Source organism: Cebus imitator, unplaced genomic scaffold, assembly GCF_001604975.1.
Source record: "Cebus imitator isolate Cc_AM_T3 unplaced genomic scaffold, Cebus_imitator-1.0 Scaffold181, whole genome shotgun sequence".
NCBI classification, from domain to species: domain Eukaryota; kingdom Metazoa; phylum Chordata; class Mammalia; order Primates; family Cebidae; genus Cebus; species Cebus imitator.
In genome coordinates, this window is record NW_016107496.1 from 3276690 (window position 1) to 3294318 (window position 17629).

General features: G+C 42.2%; 1 protein-coding gene across 1 annotated transcript in view; it reads left to right on the forward strand.

Annotated features, from left to right (window-relative positions):
• The first annotated feature begins 5932 nt into the window (after positions 1–5932).
• Positions 5933–17629, forward strand: part of SLC4A8 (solute carrier family 4 member 8) — a 93982-nt gene continuing 82285 nt past the window's right edge. The window contains exon 1 of the mRNA XM_017545905.2: positions 5933–6145. Within this exon, the coding sequence (XP_017401394.1) occupies positions 6098–6145 (48 nt within the window). The 5' untranslated portion in view covers positions 5933–6097. The remainder of the gene's footprint in view (positions 6146–17629) is intronic.

A 17629-nucleotide genomic window follows, 5' to 3' on the forward strand; every position in this document is an offset into this window, starting at 1 on the left:
GTTCTTAATTTACTGGCCTGGGCAAGTCCCTACCCCTAGCTACATTTCCACTTCCTAGACTTTAAATGTTCTGTGTACATTTACAGATCCATCGAAGATAAATGAGATAGCAGTGATTACAAATGTCAGGTGTTGAATCTGCTGCCACCTTAAAGCTATTCCAGATCTACGGGCTCAAAGTGAAGTAAGAACTTCCCTACTTAGCATAATACTTAGTATAACAAGCTCAGGAGGTCTTATCCCCGAGTAGATAAGATGTGGAGTGAAATCACTTTAAATAGACCTGAATTCTAAGCAGGGTTAGGTTTGGTTAGATGTGGATAAGATAAATGTATTGACTATGAATGTGTTCAGCTCTGGTATCAAGAACTTGGCAAGTGGTCCTTGGTTAACACCTGCTGCTTTCAAATTTCTGAATGGCTTCCCATCTGGATCTGGAAGTCCTACAGCTTTTTTCCTCCAAGGCCTATTCTTGACTTGCAGATGACAACAGTTTTTTATAGCCTGCTTTTCTGTTTTGTTCTGCTCCCTCTGGAGGTCCCTTCCCCTACCTCTGCCTCTGTCCAAATATCTTAACAGTGATTCCAAAGAAGGCAGAAGCCAGGTTTTGCCATTTCACTCATATTCCGCCCCAGAGCCTCACTCAGTCTGAAGCAAAGTGTAACTGAGTGCAGTGTAACGAGGTTCTGTGGATGATGTTGATGATGACGAATGGTGGCGAGTGATTTTCACAGCCAGGAGCTTGGCTCTCGGCTTTTGTGGCGCCTCAGACTCTTCCCTGAGATGTGTAGTGTTCCAGGCTGGCAGCATGCTGTGAACAATGAAAATTGTACTCTGTAGTCTCTTTCAATGTGCTGTGACTTGGCAAGGGCTGAAAGCAGATCATGCACCTGCATAACCTTTTCAGCTTGACAAAGACTCTCACTCCCCCTCTTGCCCCTCCCTTGCACAGGAAATGCTCCCAGACAACAGCATGAATAAGCCCTAATTAAGTCTGTCCTCGGATCCTGACGTCTTTTCCTCCAACCACATCTTGGGTTTAGATGTGTATGTAAGAGGAAAGTGGAGAAATAAAATCAGATATAAGATGCAGATGGAAATCAGGAGCTATCTCATGGCAAGTAAAGCCTAAGACCTTGGCCCTGGTGGCCCTGTGGACAGTTCACACAGAATAAGAGACATGGTAAACTGATGGAGGAGTTTAGATGCTTTTGATGGAAAAATTGGTTGCAAATTATTTAAGATCATTTTCTCAGATTTTTTGAGTTTCTTATATTTGTGTATGTCTCCGAATAGAAGAATTTCAGTGTCTTTCAGGATATTTAAGGATCATATACATAAGGTGCCTCATACTTCCTTGAGAAGTCTATGAACACATCCTCACAATTATATGCAAAATTTTGGGCTTTGTGTAGCTATCTGAAAAGAGAATCCATAGATTTTGTAATGTTGCCAGGGAGTTCAAGACCTATTTCTTTCCCCAAAGTTTAAGAACCACTGATATTATGGAAGAAAAAGAGGTCGGGCATGGTGGCTTACGTCTGTAATCCCAGCACTTTGGGAGGCCAAGGCGGGTGGGTCACCTGAGCTCAGGAGTTCGAGACCAGCCTGGCCAGCATGGTGAAATCCTGTCTCTACGAAAATACAAAAATTAGCTAGGCATGATGGCACATACTTGGGAGGCTGGGGCAGGAGAATTTCTTGAACCCAGCAGGTGGAGATTGCAATGAGCTGAGATTGTGCCACTGCACTCTTGCCTGGGAAACAGAGCAAGACTCCATCTCCAAAAAAAAAAAAAAAAAAAAAAGAGAAAGAGAGAATGAGTCTAAAACAAAATCTGGAAGGATGGCCACGTCAGGAAGCCACAAAGAGAAAATGGAGCCTATAAATGTTGGAGAATGATGAAATTCCCAAGCATCCCCATGGGAGATAGTAGGGTGGTGAAGCTTATGCACTCTGTAAATCATTTCCTCTGAGCTCATGGTTTAGAGTCTCCATCTATTAATTGTGCTGGCTGTGTGACCTGGGGAAGTTACATCTGTAAGCCTCAGTTTTCTAATCTATTTAGTGGGATGATAGTGCCTACCTCAGAGTTGTTGCAAGGACGAAGTGAGGCCATCCATGTAGCATGCCTCCCTGCCTCCCTCTTGGTATGGTATGTGTGTGTGGTTGCTGCCTCTACATATGTATTTTCCATTTTCTTGTCCACTTTATGCCTCTTTCTAGGATGACTGAAGGCTCCAGAAGTCTCTGAGTTCTGTTCTGCTATTTGTTTTTTTAAAAAATTTTCTGCCTTCTTTAGAAAAATCATCAGTGTGAGATGGTGTCCTTGGCTGAATACCTCCAGCTCCTCCAGAACCTGTCTGGGGGCCAGGCTGAGAATCACATATTTGCGCTTTTCTAACCAGGGCAGGGAACAGTAGTGGTTAGGAGCCTTGTGCCCAGAGCCAAGAGAACCAGCTTTTTTTTTTTGGGAAGAAGAGACCAAATTATCCCTGGGAGGGTAGAGCCTATCTTCTGCAGTGCCCCAGATAGCAGCAGCCTCAGCTGCTGCCTTTGTGGTCTACTTCCTTTTGTAATTTGCACATTAGGCCAGAAGATGGGGCTCTTGACCCTGGAGTCAAGGGCCAGCGACTCTGACTTTTTCCACATTTGAACTGGAGAGAAGTCAGATCCACCAGAGCTCCCAAGAATCACCTCTACTCAATTCCTTTCCCTACCCTACCTACTCCACTTCTGCCATGACTGGGACCTGCCTTCCAGGCGAGTGGGGGATGTGGGCACATCTTTGGCCGCTGTCCTTGGCTCCCCCTGAATGTGACCACGTTGCCAGAGTCAGTCTTTCTGACCCCCTGCCTCAGGTTTCCCCCTCTAATCCATTGTCCCCTAATGGCAGATTTGGAAATGGTACCTTTTTTCCTTTTTTTTTTAAAAGGCTGAGTCTCACTCTTGTTGCTCAGACTGGAGTGCAATGGCGTGATCTCGGCTCACTGCAGCCTCCACCTCCCAGGTTCAAGCGATTCTCCTGCCTCAACCCCCCAAATAGCTGGCAATACAGACGTGTCACTATGCCCAGCTAATTTTTTTGTATTTTGAGTAGAGATAGGGTTTCATCATGTTGGCCAGACTGGTCTCGAACTCCTGACCTGATCACTCAGGTGATCAGCCTGCCTCGGCCTCCCAAAGTGTTGAGATTACAGGCATGAGCCACTGTGCCTGGTAGATGGTACCATTTTTACAGGCCAATACAACATAGTGGTCAAAAACTCTAGAATCAGAGAGCTTGCCCTAACTTATCTCCTCAGGTGAATCTTTCCCCACTTCCTCAGAGAAGCTCTCCCTATTCCATGCCAGTTACTCTTTATCACATAACGCTTTATTTACTTAATAGTAGTGATTATAACTAGTGATTATCTTGCTTGATGACTTGTTTACTTTCTTTCTCCCACTCTATTGTAAGGCTCATGAGGCCAAGGACACTGTTTGTCTTAATTGCTGTTTTCCCAACACCTAACACAGGGCATGATACATAGGTTCTCAGCAAGTGTTTTGAATTAATAGATGAATAACGGAATCCCAGCTTCATGACTGCCTGACCTTGAGAAAGTTGCTTAACTTCAATGAGTCTCAGTTTTCTTACCTGTGAAATAGAAAAAGAGTAGAGACATTATGACTGTTAAATGATACAATGCCTTTATACCACTAAACCCATGTTCTGGTGCATGGAAATTTTCCCTAAAGCCTTCAGTGTCCTACTTTTTATCATATAAGAAAAATAAAGTCTGAATGAGTTAGCTAGATCTCCACAATTTGATCACAGCCTTTCCTTTTTTTTTTTTTTTTTTCCTGAGACAGGTCTCCCTCTGTCACCCAGGCTGGAGTGGAGTGGTGCTGAAGCCTCTCCTGGGCTCAGGTGATCCTCCCACCTCAGCTTCCTGAGGGGCTGGGACTACAGGTGCATGCCACTATGCTTGGCTACTATTTTTGGATTTTAAAAATAGTGATGGAGTTTCTACATGTTGCCCAGGTTGGTCTCGAACTGCTAGGTTCAAGGGATCCACTTGTCTTGACCTCCTAAAGTGCTGGGATTACAGGCGTGAGCCACCGTGCCCAGCCCACAGCCTTTCTCTATCACAACTTTTACTTCCCACTGCTCTTCTTATTAACTTTCTGCTTTGGCCCAAATTGTGGCTACCATGAATGGGTCATTGTGCATTATTATTCTTAAGTCTTTAACTAAGATTTGAGATGCTTGCTCTTCTTACCTTGGGTCAACTAAATCTTACCCATGTTTTCAGACTTAACTCAAATCCATGTCCTTTGTGAAACCTTCATGAAGATCATTTTCTCTTCTGAATTTTTGTAATCTTTGTGGTTTATATATATTACTCATTAACATATATCCTGTTTCCCTGATTAGTCTGTTAAGCTCCCTTGGAGATATGTAGTTTAGATTTCTCTGCCTCTACAGTGTTACTTGGGCCTGTTCATTAGTAGGTGTTCAATACATTTTTTTATTAGATTGAATTAAAAGCATACTTATTTACTAAGTACTTTCTATGTGCCTGTCAGTCTTTGAGGTTCTGTTGAGTATACAGAAGGGCATAAAAAATAATCATTGCTTTCAAAGAACTTGCAATATTCTAGTAAACTAAAGTCAACATATAAAGTACTTAAATAACCACAGCATGGCAACTGCTTTAAGAAAGGTATGAAGTGCTTTGAGAATTCTGGGGAGGGTGAGATAACATCTGTTAGGGGTGTCAGGGACAGCAGAATAAAGAAAGGCTTCTTGGAAGAGGTGGCCTTTGAGATTAACTTTGAAGGATGGTTAACATTTTGATGGGCAAAAATGGGGATGAAGGTAGAATGTGAATTCCAGATTCATGATGACAGGATTAGTAAAGAGATGGATGGAGTATGTGGTAATGAACACTAAAACTCAGAGACTAGACATGAGGCTTATATAAGACATCAGAAATACAATTCTGCTTCAGGGATACTGAAGCCCAACCTTGTTTCCAATTTCAGGACCAGTGCAAGGGATGGTAAACAGGGATGGAAACTTTTACCATGTATCGGACTATGTTCCCCAACTGTAGTTTCTTTGGAGGCTGATAATTATTTGCAACAATTCTTCCCCCACCCTCCACCCCCCCCAAATTTGGACCTACCTGAAGTCTGGTATGATAGTGCATATGAAACAAAAGGCCCATTTCTTTTTCTTGGGGAGAGAGGGTTGCTTCAATTTTAGCCAGCCTCTATTATAAATCCAAATCAAATTGAATGCATTATTCATGATAGTCTAACCTTTTGTTAGGTCAGTAGTTCTGTTAAATAATAATTTGCCTTAGATCATTTCCTGGAAAAGTTGGAAGTCTTTTTGTGGAATCGCTTCAACAGTCATCCTTAGCTTAACCCTGTCTGTGCTTTTTGCTTCTGACTTGGGACTCAAGAAGAAGACCTAAGTCATAGTAAGTCTGTGAGGGGGCCTGACACTGCCTGCCTTCTTCACTTTAATGCTCTTCAATCTGACCATTAGCTCAGGGAAAAACAATTAATTTTAGAAGGCCCTCTCCCCTCATCCGCAATTACTTCCTCCTGCAATTGCGAAGGATGCTTCCCTGGAATTTAAACATCATCTCCCAAGGAATGAAATCAGAATAGGCAGAACCGACACTTTCTCAGTTTTCAAGGGTCAGGTGCAGCTGCAAATAGAAGCAGAGATTTTCTAGCACGCAGTTGGAAGGACCTTCACGCCCAGAGGCCCCCGAAGGGAGGGAGGCGGTTTCCTCGGCAACCGGGCCCAGGAGCGGTTGGCTCCCCGGCTCCTCCCCCTCCCCCGCGGTAGCCCAGGGTACCGCCGGACAGCGTCCTCCTGTGATCCGAGCCCTGATTGGCTGCATAGGCCGCTCGCTGATTGGCTGCGGCAGATGCCTAGCGGGCCTGTGGCTATGGAGGCGGCGGCGGTTGATGGTTGACCGTTGGCTCCGGGGTAGGGGTCGCCGTTCGAGTGATCTGCTCAGACCCGACCAGAGGGCGCGGGCTGCTGACGCTCGGCCTCGAGCCCGCGGGGGAGACCTAGTTCGGCTCCACCATGCCGGCCGCCGGGAGTAACGAGCCGGACGGCGTCCTCAGCTATCAGGTAGGGCTCCGCCTCCCGCGCCTCCCGCCCCTCCCCGGGGCGCAGCCTTCTCATCCTCTGCCCACCCTCCTCCCTTCTGCCCCGAGCCCAGCTTCCCAGGCCGTTCCCTGAGGGCGAGGGGAGGCCAGCCCGGGACACCAGGGGGCGCTCCGGGCGGTTGGGGATCAGGCCGGGGCTGCGAGAGGGTGACCTTGGGCCGAACCTGGGAGCTGGCCCATCTCTGCCGCATCCCTAGCGCCGCCTGCCCAGGAGCCCTGACAGCCGGCGGGCGGCAACCTCTTGTTCTCCTCGCGTCTTTCTGTGAAAGGGGCCGGCGTCTGGCCTCGCGTGGTCCTGCCCGAACGTGGGCAGAAAGGATAGCCAGGGACCTTGCTCTGGTGGGGCACGTCTTCTCTTTGTGTTTTTATCTCTGGAGGTTTCAGAAAAGACTGTGGAGGCTGGGACCAATCCCTGATAGGGTGACCTGGTTTGTGACTCCCACTTGCCCATTGCACAGGCACCTGAAAACTTCTGGATAGGGACTACAAACTGGGCTGAGGATGTGTGGAGGGGTCAGGAACAGGTGATAAGAAAAGCAGGGTGAAGCAACTGATATTAGAACTGTTGGCGGCTAATGTAAGGAAAAGCATTGGACTAAGTGTTAGAGTCTGTAGGTTGAAATCCTACCTCTGCCTCACACAGACTTGGTGACCTTGAGTAAGTCACTTGCCTCTTTGAATCTCAGTTTCCCCAACTATTAAAATGGGAACAGTAATGTCTGCTTTGCTTGCTTAACAGAGTTGTTCTGAGGATCAAAGGAAGTGCTACTTTTGAAAGGGCTTTGTGAAGTAATGTTTATTGTGTGACAGTGAGTGAGTGGCAGCCCATTGAGATGTGTTCTGGGGTCATAACACACAGGGCCATTTGGAGCCTATGCCAAGGAAGTTGACATTTATCTGAGGAACAAGGAGAAGCCACTGGAGGGGTTTAAGTCGAGAAGAGAGGGGCCTCTCCTAACCAGGAGAAAGAGAGAGGTCATGAGAGAGCAAATGAGATCATCAACAGATTTTCCTATTGAAAGATTTCTCTGACTGTGGTGGGGAGAACAGCTTGGAACAGAAGTGAGGACACAGTGTCCTTAACATGCAGAATGTGTACAGGTTTTATCACTGAGGTCATGATGACACTTAGGTTTCTGTTAGTGTTGTGTGACATTAATAATTCTTGAGTACTTCTGGAGTAGGATAGAAAATATCTCCTTTATATCTAGTTTGTGAAATTTACATGGGTGGTAGGGTGAGGAGAAGAAGAAAAGGAATACATTGGAAACAGTAGGACCTCTTGAAGGCTGGAGTCGGGCAAATGGGAACTTGAGAGATAGGGAGGAAAAGAGAATGACGGTGGAAGGAGGAAGGGAAATGGGGATGACTCAGGGGAGTGACAGTCAACTGATTGGCAATGACCAACTAAGCCTTCTGTGTGCCAACTAGGCTGTGTGGAGATGGGCCTTGTAAAGTGAGTAGATTGTATAACTTGATGTAAACAGAGAGGTTCCAGACATCACATCTAAATATCATAAGGCTGTGATATTTTGTAAGATGTGAGCTACTGCCCTAGCCTTCTAATAGTTCCCTCTGCCTTCTTTCTTGCCTTTCTGTAAGTCTGCTCTCCACATGGCAGCTGCAGGGAGCTTTTAAAAAACACAAATCAGATCATGTCATGTCTTATCTTGAAACCCTTCAGTGGCTTCCTGGTGCATTTAAAATCCAAACTCTTTTATCATGGCCTACCAAGCCTGAATCCAATCAGGGCCACCTTCCCAGGACTGCCTCTCTTCCACTCTCTTTCTTGCACCTCCTCCGGCTTTCTATTTCTTCAATATAGCAGGAGCTTTGTTCTTGTCATCCCCTCTGCTTAGAATGCTGTTTTACCAAGGACTTCTCATGATTCAACTGGAATGTCATTTCCTCAGAGTGGCTTTCTCTGATCTTCAACCCAGACACTCTCTTTAAGATGATCCTGTTTTCTTATAACATATGACTTATCTGAAATGTTCTTTTGGTTTCTTGTCTATTATCATCTCAGTTAGAAGCTTCTTGAGGGCAGGAGACAGGCAGAAAAATCTTATCATCTAGCATGGTGCCTAGTATAAAATTGGTACTCAATTGCATGAGTGAATGAACACTGCTCTGGTATCCAAAACCAGGTGCCTCCCCTTGAGGAGCTAATGATCTAGTCAGGATTGGCACAAAGCAACAGACCACCATCCCTTCAATACACAACATCTCGTCCCTCTACGCTGCTGTGCCTTTGCTCAGGCATTCAATCTGGAAAACCTTTCCCCTCCTCCCCGCCTAGAAAATTCCATTTTAACCTTCAAGGTCTGGCCCCATATCATTCTATTATATTCGTCACTTGCTCTCCTCTGCTCACAACACCTACCAAGTGCTACCTTCCCCCAACTCTTACTTATGGAATATACATATTCATCTCCGCTTTTCAGCTGACAGCTCCATTTGTTGTTACTGTTAACTTTATTGAGTGCTTGCCATGTGCCAGGCACCATGTTAAGTGTTTTCCATGCATTGCCTCACTTAATGCTCTCTACAACCTGAGAATTATGCAACTTTGTTATTGTTTTCCAAATGAGAAAAGAAAGATAATAAAGAGGTTAAGTAATTCTAAATGCCAGAGTTGCTTGTGGCCCTGCCAGACCCAGGGCTGTGTCTCTCCAAAGGATGTGCCCTTAATCACTGTGCATTAGTGGGGCTGAGTCTTTGATGCCTATATCAGTACCTGGCTTTGAATAAGCTCTTACTAAGTGTTTGGGAAGACAGGATGGGAAGAGACTGGAATGAGGGAGGCCAGTGGTGTAATTCAGGATGAGTTCATGAAGACCTGCATTATTGATCATTTTGATGAGGGGGTCTCACTCTGTTCACCAGGCTGGAGTGCAGTGGTGTGATCTTGGCTTGCTGCAGCTTTGACCTCCTGGGCTCAAGTGATCCTTTCACCTCAGCCTCCCTAGTAGCTGGGACTACAGACACGAACCTCTATGCCCAGTTATTTAAAACAATTTTTTTATAGAGACAGAATCTCACTACGTTGCCCAGGCTGGTCTTGAATCCCTGGTCTCAGGTGATCTTCCCCCCTCGGCCCCCTGAAGTGCTGGGATTATAGGCATGACCACCACGCCCAGATGGTTATTGAAATTTTAAGAGTCAATGAGCTTTTAATGGGGGGTAGTAATAGAGGAAGGAAGTCAGAAAGCTTTAAGGAAAGCCCCTACTTTGGACTGGAACTGGGGACACCTGGTAGCTTCATGGTTCTCCTGATAGTACTTTCAGAACCAAGCAGAAGGAAGTGCTGAAAGAGAAAACTGGTGAGGTTGGAACCCTCAGCATTTGAGCCAAGTGGTGCTGGGAACTGAAGGAAAGTTCAGGGAGGGTGAAAGTGGTAGATGAGGAAGCAAGTAAATTTGGGCAATTACCAAGGCTTTTATGTGGATCAGGTCTGCTCAGAATGGAGAATTTTGCAGAAATCTTCAGAATAATAACCCCTGGTAAGTGGGCGATAATTGAGAAATATGGCTGATGGGAATAGAGTTACACCCCGTGTCTTATGATGGTCCTGAAAAAGCTCTAAGAAGAGCTCTGAAGGAGACCTGGATTCTAGTGCCCAGTGACTGTGGCACATGTTGGAGCTCAGTACATATTTGCTGAGCGAATGAATGAATGGCTCTGTAGGCAGTGGGTCAACTTTTCTGAGGGTCAGTTTATGGTAAGCAGTCAGTAAATATTTGCTCAATGTTATTGAACAAAAATATCAACTGTAGATAGCAGTTTCTCTTCTTACCACATTGCACATACCCCTCCACCCTCTCCTCACACATACTAGGTATTCTCTCCATATGTGAGAATTGGGGAACCTGTGGGCATCCTTTTTATCTGGTTTTCCCAGATCTACTGGGAAGCTTCAGCAGGAAAGATGTGGGCTGACTTGCCAAGCAGAGACTTGAGCAGAGAACTGGGGACAATTTAGACAGATTCACTTCCTTCAAAATCTGTAGATAATCGCCTTAGCTTATGGTTTGCCTTGGCAGGGTAGACAGGGTCATGGTAGTAATCAGGACACAGAAAAGCAATTGTGTCTATTCTAAATCTGCTGCCAGGTAACAGCAATGGATATTAGATAATAGAGAAGCTGGTTGTTTCCCATAGGTAGTAACAAGTATACTGGTCCTGGTCTTGGTAGTCAGGAAGTCGTATGTATTTGTTTTCGATTTCTGCATAACAAATCACAACATATTTAATAGCTTAAAAAACACAAATTTATCATCTTACAGTTCTGTAGTTCAGAAATCTGATAAAGGTCTCGCTGGACTAAAATCAAAATGTTAGCGGGACTGTTTCTTTCTGGAGGTTCTAGGAGACATTTGTTTCCTCACCTTTTCTGTCTTCTAGAGACTGCCTGCATACCTTGGCTCATAGTTCCCTTCCTCCATCTCCAAAGCCAGAAACGTATCATCTCTCAGAACCTGCTTTCGTCCTCACATCTTTCTCTGTCTTTAGTCTTCTGTCTCCCTCTTCAACATTAAGGATCTTTGTGATTACACTGAGATTACATTATGGTTTTTATAATTTAGGATGGTCTCCTTATTGTAAGATCAGCTGATTAGCAACCTTACTTCCATCTGCAACTTTAATTCCTTTTTGCCATTATAAGGGAACATAGTCACAAACTCTAGGGATTAGGATGTGCATCTCTTTAGAGGACGACTAATCTCTCTATCACAGTGTGCTACCTAGTAATATATACTGAATAGTAGTGACTCCAAGTGGGGTTCAACAAAAGAGTCACTGAGAAACCAGAGCCATTTTTGAATTTTAGGTCCCTAGCAGACTGCTGAAGGGTCAGAATGGGAAGCTCATGGGTATTCAGGAGCCCATGGCCACTGAGAAGAGGAAGTCTGGAACAGCTTCATGAATCCTCATGGAACTTTTTTTTTTTTTTTTTTTTTGCTATAAAGTATTTTCATTCAGTGAGAAAGTAACTGAGAACATTGGAGAGTTGGGGACCCATGGGTCAGGTTCAGTGATGGGCTCTCCAAAGGGCCAGCATTCAGAGGCTCTGCTGAATGAAGAGGAAGATAGAAATGAATAAGGAGATGAAGAACTGTTGGAGGTCTGGTCAGTAAACGGCATTTTGGGGAACAGGGTGCTGGAGGACTAAGGATTTAAGAAGGTAGTAATGTGGATCTTAAGCTATTCTTATTTTTACTGTGGGCATTATTCCATGATTAGTCCATCTGACTAATCATGTCTTTGCTTTTGGCAATCTTAGCCTACTGACTTACTAATATTGGTAAGGAACACAGACTTGATTAGAGTTCTTATCCCGCTTAGCTATTGTGATATCTTAGCCTTGATTTAGAACTGTTTTGAGGATTAAGTGAGGTAATATATGTAAAACACAATGCTAGGTGTATAAATGTATCACCTTGGTTTTCAGATTAGAAACCCTGGAAATGGCCAGGCACAGTGGCTCACGCCCGTAATCCCAGGACTTTGGGAGGCCAAGGTGGGTGGATCACCAGGTCAGGAGATTGAGACCATCCTGGTCAGCACAGTGAAACCCCGTCTCTACTAAAAATACAAAAATTAGCTGGGTGTGGTGGTGTACACCCATAGTCCCGGCTACTCGGGAGGCTGAGGCAGGAGAATTGCTTGAACCCAGGAGGCAGAGGTTGCAGTGAGCCGAGATCGTACCATGGCACTCTAGCCTGGCAACAAGACTCCATCTCAAAACAAACAAACAACACCACCCTCTCTCCCCGGAAATCATCTCTATATTTGTTGATTTTTAAATGGTTGAATGTATTGGAACTTAATAAACACTTGACTTTTTTTGCAGGGATCTGAGCAGGGATAGCAGTGGGAGTGAAGTAGAATGGTATTGTATATACTCTCTGAAAATAGTGAAAAAGATGAAAGGGTTCTTTGAGGTAAAATGTCTGAGACATACTGCAGGAAAGGAGGTGGGATTCATTTGAGCAGGTCCACCACCACGTAGCTCCAGAGAGGAGCATCAGGGGAAGTATGTTAGAGACAGAGCTTGAGGTAGGCTCTGTGCCCCACCTTCCCTGTTCCCTGTAGCCTCTGTGGCTGCTTCCAGGAGCTGGGGCCATTATGTAAGACTCAGCTCTGCCCCTGCCTTTTAATTTGTCCATTTACTGTAAGTGAGAATCTGGTCTGCTACTCAGTTATAATTCATTCATTCTTCAAGGCTCATAACAATGCTTTCTCACTCAAGGCTTGCCTTGCAATTTCAGCATTTTCATGTGTATTTTACCCTCTTAGTTCTTTTTATCTATCTAGTCCTTGAGGTAGGCACTCAAGTCAATTCACATTTACATAGTGGGTCATTATCAGTGAACTAAGAGGAAGTTCAGAAAAGAGGATACCCAGAAATAGGGCTTTTTCTCTACTTCACTCCTCCCTTTCTTCCTTCCTTCTTTTCCTTTTTCTCCTAAGCTTATATAATGTGTTTCTCATGATTCTAGTCTTTTCTGAGTCATAAGCCCCTGTGAGAGTCTAATGAAAGTTATGGACCCTCACCCAAGAAAAGTGCACATTCACACATATTCCCACAGATCCTCTGAAGTCCATTTACAGGCATCCTAGAAATCCATGGACCCCAATTGAGAGATCCTTTTTGCCATAAATAAATGATAGTATCAGAGGAAATAATAGCCAATTTGTGAGGAATCTGCAGCAATCACAGACCAAAGAGACCTGATGTTCCTTTCTTTTCATTTTTAATGATTTCAAATAAACTTTGTATTTGCTTGAAATTTATGAAACATTTCAAGCATATAGCAAAGTAGAGAGATTTTGCATAGGGAATCATCATGTACTCATGACTTGGCTTCAGCAGTGAACACATCATCTGTTTTTTTTTTGTTTTTTTTTTTTTTTTTTTTTTTTTTTTTTTTTTTTTTTTTTTGAGACAGGGTCTCGCTCTGTTGGCCAGGTTGGAGTTCAGTGGTACAAACACAGCTTATCATAGCCTCCAACTCCTGGGCTGAAGCGATTCTTCTACCTAAGTCTCCAGAGTAGGTGGGACTACAGGCACATACCACCACGCCCAACTAATCTTTGAAATTGTTTGTAGAGACAAGGTTTCCCTATGTTGCCCAGGCTGGTCTTGAACTCCTAGCCTCAAGCAATCCTCCCACCTCAGCCTTCCAAAGCTCTGGGGTTATAGGCATCAGTCACAGAGCCTGGCCACACAATCTTGTTTCATCTGTCTTCATCAATGCTTCAAATCTCAGACATATTATTTCATCAGTAAAAATTTCAATGTGCAGCCCTAAAGATTTTAAACAACAACATAACTGCCAAAACATACAAGATTATTATTATACTTAAAAAAAACCACAATAGTTTCCTAATATAATCAAATGTTCATTCAGTTGTTTAAATTTATGTGAGTACCTTATAGTTTTTTTAAAAAAATACTTGCTTTATTTGAACCAGGGTTCAAACAAAGTCCACACATTCACATTCAAGCCTGACCTTTCAAATGCTTTCGCTAATGGTTATTGACAGTGGCTCTGTTTTCTCTGGCAAGACAAAGAAAGTGGATGAACAATTATTCAGTGAATTTAGGCTGTGGTTAACCAATCTAAATTAAGGAAACTAACAAACAGTAAGTCAGTTTTTCAACCTGAATTTTTCAGATGATTGACCTTGCTCTTCATATTTTGCAGTTACAATTTTAGAGTCAAGAAATCAATCTTCTCTCCTTCTGTCCCTCCCTCTGTTCCTCTAGATTCCTGCTGTGTTCTCTGCCATGTCAGGTGTCTGAAGACAGTACCAAGTATTATAATTAATTGATTCCTATCCTCTGAATATTAAAAACCAGTAGGGGAACCAACGTGAATAATTAGTCATATATATAATTATTTATATATATAGTTTTCTGAGAAAACATCTGCTCAAATATCAAAGAGTTTGTAAAAACTAATAAATATTCATTGAAATGTATTGAATACTTACCATGTGCTGGACATTGTACGGGGCGCTGGATACATATTGATGAATATAAGATACAATACTCATCCTCCTAGAACTTTTGAGGGGACAGAGTCTGCATTTTGCTGATTGTATTCACATGATGTTGTTTTTCAAGGAACACTGTTTTATTGTACTTTCAGTAAATTGGTATTTGGATTTAGAGGCTTGATCAGATTCAGGGACAATTTATTTAGTAAGATTACCTCTACGGTGGTGATATCGTCTTCCATCAGGAGGCATACAATGTCTGATTGTCTATCCTTTGCAATGTAAGTGACTGCTGAAAATCAGTGTAATCCATTAGGGATTTCAAAATGGTTTTGTTCCATCATTCCCTTTTCATTTATTCTCTTCCATAATGAGAAGCTTTTCTCATCTTCTCTGTGGTACCACTCTATGGTACAGTTTATCTAGGAAAGCCCAGATAAATTATTTGCGAGTTTTCAAAGTAATGAATTGGTTTATTAGTGCTATCCTCCAAATGTGACCATTAGTTAATTTTAAAAGTGACCTTGTGAGGCCAGGTGTGGTGGCTCATGCCTGTAACCCTAGCGCTTTGGAAGGCTGAGGTAGGAGGATCGCTTGAGCTCAGGAGTTCGAGACCAGCCTCGGCAACATAGTGAGATGAGCCCCTCCCCACACCTCTGTTTTAAAAATAAATAAATGAATAAATAAATAAAATAAAAATGACCTTTTCAAGTGAACTCAATCAATCTTAACATTGACATGGTCAATCTGTTGTAGGTATTACCCTATTGATACTCAAATTATCTTTTTTTTGGCAAGAGACTCCTTTAAATTGGCTGCTGAGTCCTTTGGACACAACCCTAATTCTCTTCGAGTGCTTCCTTACTATCTAACATAACAAGATGTTTTAGACGTACCTTCTACATTTCCTGACTGAGACCTGTGATTAGCCATTTCTCCAAGGGGTTCTGATTCCTTTTAGCACAAAATGGTATTTTAAGAGACTATAATCTAGGTGCTAATTAGACTCATTGCTACTGATTAATCATTTTTTTTCTAAGTCTTTGAATGGGCAGAACTAGAAAATATAAATTTGTAAATTTAAAAACATTAAAAATAAAAACACATTATGTTATTATTGTTGATACTTCCAATTCAAATTTAGGACTACATGGCTCTTATTTACCTTTTGTCTTAAAACTGTATCTCCTTTCTCCTTTGCCGAAAATCCCAGTCCTCAGCCATATTGGGAGTGACAGAATCAGTTCACATAGCTACTCATTTGTTTTATCTCACAACATACAACAACCTCAGAATACCAACACCAACACTACAGGCAACAATAGGATAACCAAAAAGCAGTTTAAGATCTTTTAAAATTCTTCTTTGTCCTTAGAGTATATGCCACTAAGGATGTTCGGTCAGTTTTAATGTTACTTGGAATAATTTCTCTTGGAATTTATACCATCAGTTTGACCTTTGTTTTCATTTTGTTTTTGATTTTGGGGAATTGCTTTAAATTTTTAAATTTTACATTATGTTCATTATTTACACAATAAGGTATATTTTTAAAAGTCTAGCTTTTATCTTTGTGTCTTCTATCTTATTCCCTCCCTCTTCTATAGGTAACTATTTAAAAAAATCTTTAGTGACTTATTTTTCTTTTATTTGTTTTATATTTATTTATTTATTTTTTGAGATGGAGTCTTGCTCTGTCATCTAGGCTGGAGTGCAGTGGAGCAATCTCGGCTCACTGCAACCTCTGCCTCCCAGGTTTAAGTGATTCTCCTGCCTCAGCCTCCCAAGTAGCTGGCATTATAGGCCTGTACCACCATACTTGGCTAATTTTTGTATTTTTAGTAGAGATAGGGGTTTCACCATGTTGACCAGGCTGATCTTGAACTTCTGACCTCAGGTGATCCGCCTGCCTTGACTTCCCACAGTGCTTGGATTATAGGCGTGAGCCACTGAGCCTGACCTATTTGTTTTAAAATGTAAGCAAACACTTATGTTCCAGCACCCTTTCTTTGATAAAAGGTAGCAAATTAAACAGTTTTCCCCACCTTGCTTTTTAATATTATATCTTGGAGATTTTTCCATGGTAGTAATAATATATAATTTTTAGTAATAATATATAATTTTAAATATTTGTATAGTATTTATATATATTTAAAATTATATATTAATAAATAAAATTTAATAAATAAAATATTCTAAGTAGACATTAGACTATTTTATTTACTTCCCTAAAAGTTTGTTTATTGAAGTTGGCCTCAAAAACTATTTGAATCTTCTCATTGGGAAAATAGATTGCCTTATGTTCAGAGTTGTCTTATTTGGGAGCATAGCTGAAAACTACAAAATAGTAACTTGGAACAGTAAGCTGGAAATCTGAGCGGGATCTGGAAGGAAGGTAATATGGTTTGGCTGTTCATCCCCACCAAATGTGTTGAAATGTAATCTCCAGTGTTGGAGATGGGGCCTGTTGGGAGATGTTTGGGTCATGGGGCAGATGCCTTGTAAATGTCTTGGTGCCATCTTCACAGTAATGAATGAGTTCTTGCTCTATGAGTTCACACAAGATCTGGTTGTTTAAGAGTCTGGGCCCTCCCCTCTCTTGCCATGTTATACACCGCTTCCCTTTTGCCTTCTGCCATGATTGTGAGTTCCCTGATTCTCACTCGAAGCAGATGCTAGCATCACACTTCTTGTACAGCCTGCAGAACTGTGAGCCAAGATAAACCTATTTTCTTGATAAATTACCCAGTTTCAGGTATTCTGTTATAGCAACGCAAACAGACTAATACAGAAGGCGAGGATATAGTGTGCTGGAGAGTTTGGGAAAATGGCATGTTAGCTGACTAGATGACCTGACAATATGAGCAAAGACATGAAGGTAGGAATGTACACAGTGCTCTCAGGATCAGTCAGCTTGGTTGGAGTTGCAGGTTTGAGAAGGGAAATCGATTGGCAAGGAAATCAGCCAAGAGTTTTTTTGAATTAATTCAGGGTCTTGTGATTCAGCGTATTAATAAGATAGGTATCATTATATTCATTCTTTTAAAAGGTTTTAATTTTATTCTGTAATTGACAATATTTAAGTAATATTGTACATATTCATTGGGGTGCATAGTGGTGTTTCAATATAGGTAATGTATTGTGATCAGAGTAATTAGCATATCTATCATTTAAAACATTTATTATTTCTTTGTGTTGAGAATACTCAATATCTTCCCCCTAGCTGTTTGAAACTATATTATAGTCATCCTACAGTCGTGTAGAACACTAAAACTTATTCTTCCTATATAGTTGTAATTTTTTATTCTTTAGCAAATGTCTCCCTACACTCTTTCCCCTTGCCTTCCCAGCCTCTGGGATTCTCCCTTATACTTCTTACTTCTTTTTTTTTTTTTTTTTTTTTTTTTTTTTTTTTTTTTTTTTTTTTTTTTTTTTTTTTTTT